Below are 7,006 nucleotides of genomic sequence, written 5' to 3'. Positions count from 1 at the left end.
TAAGTCATAATTTATTTATTTATTTGTTTATTTTTAAAGATGACCAGTAAGGGGATCTCAACCCTTGACTTGGTGTTGTCAGCACCACGCTCTTCCAAGTGAGCTAACCGGCCGTCCCTATATAGAGATCCAAACCCGTGGCCTTGGTGTTATCAGCACCACACTCTCCCGAGTGAGACACAGGCTGGCCCTTTAAGGAAGTTCTAAGGCATTCAGAAGGGCAAAGTTTCAGACACATCACATATACCCTACCCGTGATAACCAGAAAAATCTTTATTCCAATATGCTGCTTAATCATTTCATCAAGAAAACGCATGCGGTTACATCTACTGTCTAATGTGTGCATGCCGGGGGCTGGTGGAAGAACCGGAGGACCAGCAGACAGGGACAGCAGGAACATGCTCATCTTCTGTGCGCAATCCCCCAAGGGGAGTGGACCCTACAGGAAGCACAGAGAGTCAAAATAAAAAGCTTAACTTTGTCTCTGAAGTGACTTCAGAATTTTACAGTGAAGAAAATGAGCACACAATGTCAAATACAAAAAGTTAGTAGGGGGAAAAAGAGTTCATCAGTTTAACATGTATGTTTCAAAAAACAGGAGTTACATCAGTGCTTTTAGAGTATTATTAATGTATTTAAGTCATAATTTATTTATTTATTTGTTTATTTTTAAAGATGACCAGTAAGGGGATCTTAAACCTTGACTTGGTGTTGTCAGCACCACGCTCTCCCAAGTGAGCCACGGGCCGTCCCTAAAGCCATAATTTAAAAGTCCACAATGAATATAAAAGTGAACATTACTGAATTTCTGAACTACTAATGAAAAGCTCAGAAACACAATTCTCAAGAATATTTAAAGTTCTGTGTCTGCTCATGTCACACATGTTTATTTAAAAGTTTTCTCTTATACATGCACTTTTCCAAGGGAAGTTTTTACCTTTCAGAGTGGGCGGAACACTTGCCTGAACACTGCCTCTGCAGCAGGCCCGGGATGCTGATTGGCTGCCTGGGCGCTGGGGCCTGGGAGGGCGGCCCAGCCTGGGAGCTGCCGGGGCAGGGAGAGCCCCCCCTGCTCACTCTGCCTGCTAGCTGGGATGTCGGAGTCTGTGACAGTCCCTTGTAGGGGATGTGCAGTGGTGGAATCCTAGTAATGGATTCAACAAATACAAAATCGTGAATGCTTCAACTGTTTTTGGTGACACGATAATTCCAGCTATGAGCATTTTGTAGTCTTAAAGGCCACCTGCTGATTCAGAAGCACGTCTGGGTGCTCAGGACCAGCAGCGCCCGCCCCACACACAGCACGTGCCCCCCCACCCCCAAGCAGCCTCTTGAGGGAAGGCTCCTCTGGGCTGCAATTACTGTGAGCAGGTCCTTGTGAGGACGGGGGCTGGTTACCACAATCAATGGACACTCCCATAGGACTCCTCCCAATGCTGATTAGAGTTCAGTTACCTTTCCCAGGGTCAATATTAAGAAGCTGAGCAGAAAAACACCAAGGGAGGGAATCCAGGGTCTCTGCTGACCCCCACTTCCCACAGACACCCAGACCTGCTGCCTTCGACCCAGGGTCCACTTGCTCGCTGCTGCCACCCTACCTGCCCCAACCTTCCCACCACGTGGGCCGCTCCCTTCCCTGTCCTCCTCCTCATCCCTTAACTGCCAAGATCCTCTCAGGTTCCACCATTAGCACTCTAAAGGTTCTGGAAGCTTCCGAGGCAAGCTTATCCACTCTCACACTTTTGACCATGCCCTCCAAGGCGAGGAATCCTGAATCACGTGTCCAACCCAGACCCAGACTGCAGGATCCCCAGGGCTGTGGTTCTCCTTGTCGAATGAATTTCTCTCCTATATTATCTGTTTTTCATTTTCTGTATTTAAGGATGGTTTGACATCTTGGGGCCTTGCAACTCCTGGAGATGCTGCTCTCCCAGGTCTGGCTAATCTCCTGGGGAGCCAACAACCTACCTGTGATCACACCTTTCATATACAAACCAACCGATCCAAAGACCAGCCCCACCACCTCCTCTGTCTCAGTCCACATCCAAGCCAATCCTTCTCTCGCCTACACCTGCTGGGGAGCAGAGGCTGCCCACAGCCCAGCATCCACAGCAGTCATTCAAACTCGCTGATCCTAAACTGTCTGCACTGCCCGCCTTTTTGCAGAAGACACAATAAAGGTGTGTATGAAGGTTTATGCCCAGGTGTTTCCTTTGACCCTCTGCCTCCTGACAGACCAGAGTGACACTTTTTCCTTCCAAGGCAGTGTCTCTGTGCTGTTGTCCTGCTGCACCTGCCTACAGCACAGTCCCCAGGACTCAGACAAATCCACGTAAAACCAGACTCATCTTTTTTTTTTTTCCTTTTTTTGTCTTTTTCCGTCTCCGGCAACGAATCACAACCCTCAGTGTCGCCCCCGGACCGGACCGGGACCAGCAACGGGATCGCAACCCTCGGTGTCGCTCCCGTGCCTCGCTCAGCCAGTGAGCAGGAACCGGTCTGTATGTGGGATCCGAACCCTCGGCGGGAGCGCCGCCGCGCTTCCCAAGCGGCGCACTACAGCAGTGCACCACCGGGCCGGCCCAAACCAGACTCATCTTTGCCTTGCCAAGGCCCTCTGCTTGTGCTGTCTGTCCATCCACAATCACCAGAGACAGAGAATGGGGCATGTCGACGGGACACTTCACTGCCCTGGGTGGCTGTGAAGGCAGGCGGGTGGATGAGGTGGGGCAGACACAGCAGGGTCAGCGGGCACCGAGGGAAAAGGGAGACACACCCAGTGTGTGCCTAACTGTACAGCCAAGAAAATGGGGGCCACACGAATATCTAGAAGACCGTGGTTCAGTGAACTGTGTTCTGTTCAGGGATGGCAACTACCGCCTATGGGCCGAGTCCAGCCCACCACCTGTTTTTGTAAGTAGTTTTACTGAAGCACAGCCTCACCCTCTTGTCCAGATGGTCTACAGCTGAGCACTTGCCTCCTAAGAACTGGAAATACCAACTACCTGCCCTTTACAGAAAACATCTGGCAACTCCCCCTCTATTCCCATGATAAAGTATCATACAGCCATGAAATGGTTCTTTTGGAGTTATCAGTAACAGGGCAAATGCCTATGTTATATTTTAGTTTCAAAAAAGCAAAATATAAACGGTTATATACAATATAAACTCACTCAAAACATATTAAAATAGGATTAAAAAGCAATACACTAAAACTTTAACAGTGGTTATTTCTAGTGAATCAGATTGACTACATTTTGTTTTGTTTACATTTTCCCTTTTAAATATTTTTAAAAAGTTGTACGTGGGACCCTACCTGAGAGCACTGGACACACTCGTCTGACTTGGCGTCAGGCTGAGATGCTGAGGGCCCCAGTGGGAGACACTGCCTGTGGTGGAAAGGGAGTAAGATGTATGTTGTTCAGTTAGCACAGCACGACGTTTCTTTGTCTCTATATAACCCTGCATGTCCACACTGACCTGTCAAGTGCCCGAGCTCTTCGACTCTGCAAATGCATCCACATAAAGGAGTGTAAATGTCTCACATCTCAACCTTCTTACCTTTATGGACCTTTGCAACTAAGAGAATATAAATCACAAGTATCAACATAGCAGATTGACATCAAAACCTGGAAGCAGGCACCGAGCAGTCTGGCTGAGCTCCAGCCTCGCACAGGAGCTCCTGGGCTGCAGCTCCCACCTCCAGTGGCTTGCTCTTGCCAGCAGCCACAGTCATGTGGGCGTGCAGGCATGCAGGGGCTCCACAGACAGCTGTGGAGCTGCACTTCTTCACTCACCACTCTGCAGCCCTGCCCTGCTGCTCTGAGAACTCCTGGGAAGGAGCCCCTTCCAGGAGTTCTTCCAGCTCCCTTCTGCAGGGATCTACCTGTAGTTAACTTCCTCCGCTTCCCTGCTAACATGAAAAGGGAGATGGACAGCTCTGTTCCAAGCCAACGATGCTTATGGTCAAATCCCTTGGGTTTGGAAATCTACGTGCTGGGGGAGTCCGAGCTTTGGGCTTCCCTGAACATGGTGACTCTGGTGATGGGCAAGTGCCTGGCATGTCATGGAATGTTATGGGGGAAGCTGGCCTGTGGGACAGGAGGCCCCCTGAACAAGGTGGCCTCTGCACCCCTAATGGGAGTCCTGTCTCTGCCCTGGGGCTGTGTGGACTGAGGGAGGACACTGCCCACAGGTGGCATGGAATGCTCCTGAGTCTGCAGATGACCTTCAGAAGGCCCTGCAGAACAGCTAAGAACCAGGAAGGCAAAACTGTCTTAGCAGTCTGTATTAATCCTGTTTTTATTTTCTGTATTCTATGGTGCTTTGACATCATGGGGCCTTGATGATCTTGGAGAGACTGTCGCTCCCAGGAATAGCTAATTCTGAGACAGTAAACAACTTGCCTGGGAGCACACCTCTGATACAAAAACCAACCAATCCAGAGCCAACACTCTGATTCACCTTCTGTGTCTGGATTCTACACTCCGGAGGCAACAGTCTCTGCCCTGACCATTCGGGGCCAAGCACCCAACAACTAGGACAGTCCTACACCCTGGAGCCACAGAGTGCTCAAACCAGCCAAGCCCAAGCCTTGTCGGCCTCACCCATCCCTCTCACAAGAGCCACAACACAGGCTCCTGTCTACAGACTTTCACATCCTTTCTGCCACCTGATCTCCCTGTGTAGCCTGGGGGTGCCCTACCTTCTGCTGCTGAAGACCTGTGAGTAAACACTTAAGCTCCTTCATGGCCTCACCACATCTGATTTAAAATAAGTCCCAGGTACATTTGAATACACAGAAACCAAAAAAGTAACGATGGGAGATAGCTTGTTAAGTAATTGTATGTTCAATACTGTAACGGGCAGCTGAAACAGCTTATTTACTCTTTACAGTGATTTGCTAAGATAACCATGACCAACAGTGACAAATGACGAGGAAGCAGAGGGACCCATAGGTTAGCATCTCGCCCAGGCCACGTGGGCAGTGCTCTGTGTGCCATGTGTGACCCCCGATGTGTCCTATGGTGGCAGGCCGCAGGGGAGGGAGTCCTTCAGGCTGACTCAGAATCAAGTCATACCACAGGCATCTTCTAAAGAGCAGTAACTTAGAAGAAGGAGACTGCCGGGAGCTGCTGGCAGAGGCAGGTGGTTGAGCCCGAGAGCTCCAGAGCACAGCAGGACAGGCACTGCCAAGGAGGAATTCCTCAAGGTGCCACGATGCAACCAGAAAGCAGATGACCAAAGTGAAAATCCGGGCCGGCCCGGTGGCGCACTGCGCTAGTGCGCCGCTTGGGAAGCGCGGAGGCGCTCCCGCTGAGGGTTCGGATCCCACATACAGACCGGTTCCCGCTCACTGGCTGAGCGAGGCGTGGGGGCAACACCGAGGGTTGCGATCCCGTTGCTGGTCCTGGTCCGGTACGGGGGCGACACTGAGGGTTGCGATCCGTTGCCGGACATGGAAAAAGACAAAAAAAAAAAAAAGAAAAAAAAAAAGAAAATCCACCACCAAGACACCTTTGAATTAAGTGCAGTAACTCCTATTCAGAAAAGCAATGTTATTTAATGCATTTTAGAAAGGTTTCCATTTGAAAAATTTAAATAAAAAACATTATGACATTTGAAGAGAGTAAATTTTGTTATCTGAATATGGACAGCTCCTCTTCTGGTGATTCCACATAAACAAGGCTCTGCTGTCTCCTTATGGGACAACAAGCTGCAAAGGCAGCTGCTCCTGCGTTACTGCTGAGGTAGATAACCCAACGCCAGCAACTTACGGATGTGAACCTAGATGAAATGCTGTCTAGGGTCTGCGTGCTGCTCTGTGTCCGAGCGCACATGTTGCAGCTCACTAGCTCATTCAGTGAGCACTTACTGAGAACAGACTGCTGGGTATGATGGAGCAGAGATCAGTGAATTATCTCTACAAAACCATTGGACAAAATTGTAAAAACAACCATTTCAGGGCTTGGAAATCAACTAAAGGCAGATGAGAAATTGGAAGACATTACTCTTGAAAACCTGCGACAGCTTTGGGCAGGAAGAGTAGGATTCTGTGTTTCCTTGCCTGGGGCCGCTCCATCTCCCCCGACCCCGCTGTGGCTGGCAAGAGGGCAGCTGTATCAGGGTGGGGTTGTTGGGGCGTTGAGGCCACACACCTCCTCCCGGGGCAGAGAACTAGCCACGACCCCACCCACACACGTGTTTGTAATCTGTTGAAAACATTCACCTGGACAGGAGAGATAAAGATGGTGCCTGATGGAAGCTGCCAGGGAGTGGCCAAGGAAAGACATAGTTTAAAATTATTGGATAAAAGATATTTCCACGCTTGTGCTCACTGTGTGATTGCAATAGCAAAGCATTAGAGCAAGATGCACGCTCATGTGACCTTTAAGATGATAGGCTGAAGTTAGGAAATCCCCTTGCCATATGCGTATAAAAGCAGGTGCTTGTGTGAAAATAAATGGAACTGCTTGACAGAACCCCTGCCGCGTCTGAGTGTCTCTCTGTGGGGCTGAATAGGTGGGCGGCATACTCACCTTCCTCCTGGGCTCTCCTGGCCACTAGGGTGGCAGGAGTAATTCTACCGGTTCCCTCTCTTGCTCATCCCGTGGCGGGGGGATAAAAGGGGCTACTGGGAGGTTCGGGGCCCGCCGCCCCTGAGCCCCTGCATGGGGTGGCTAGGAACCAGGGGCTTTGCTTCAGAGGGAGTGGGCTCAGGGCAGGAGGAGAACACTCTCATTGACTACGAGTGTTGAATCTGCGGGACACGGAGAGAGCAGGGCCTGCCAGAAAGATAATGGCGAAACCCTGGAAACAAGAGCCAGAGAGAGGCTGCAGCCCACGTAAACTCGGCTGATGGAAACAGCACACGTGTGTGCAGGGGAGACTTGGGGTACCTACAGAAGTGAAGTCAGAGTGATTTGAGAAGCATCTGGATGCCGCATGGCCTACCAACACAAACAGACCATCGTCTGCTCTTACTACTTGCATTCCATATTGTTTT

The 7,006-nt window shown here is 50.2% G+C and overlaps 1 protein-coding gene across 2 annotated transcripts in view; it reads right to left on the bottom strand.

The window, feature by feature from the left end:
* Positions 1–255: 255 nt before the first annotated feature.
* Positions 256–7,006, bottom strand: part of RNF212 (ring finger protein 212) — a 51,146-nt gene continuing 44,395 nt past the window's right edge. Inside the window, exons 10-12 of one of the 2 annotated variants that reach the window (XM_008569287.1) lie at positions 3,317–3,389; positions 963–1,144; positions 256–439 (exon numbers count right to left, since the gene is read on the bottom strand). In XM_008569287.1, the coding sequence (XP_008567509.1) occupies positions 327–439; positions 963–1,144; positions 3,317–3,389 (368 nt within the window). In that variant the 3' untranslated portion in view covers positions 256–326. Of the gene's footprint in view, positions 440–962; positions 1,145–3,316; positions 3,390–3,480; positions 3,580–7,006 lie in introns of those variants that run through there. The other variant, XR_550253.1, reaches the window with a different exon arrangement.

This window comes from Galeopterus variegatus, unplaced genomic scaffold, assembly GCF_000696425.1.
Source record: "Galeopterus variegatus unplaced genomic scaffold, G_variegatus-3.0.2 Scaffold26, whole genome shotgun sequence".
Classification (NCBI taxonomy): domain Eukaryota; kingdom Metazoa; phylum Chordata; class Mammalia; order Dermoptera; family Cynocephalidae; genus Galeopterus; species Galeopterus variegatus.
Note: the sequence above shows the minus strand (reverse complement) of the source record. Positions and strands in the feature narration are given on the sequence as shown.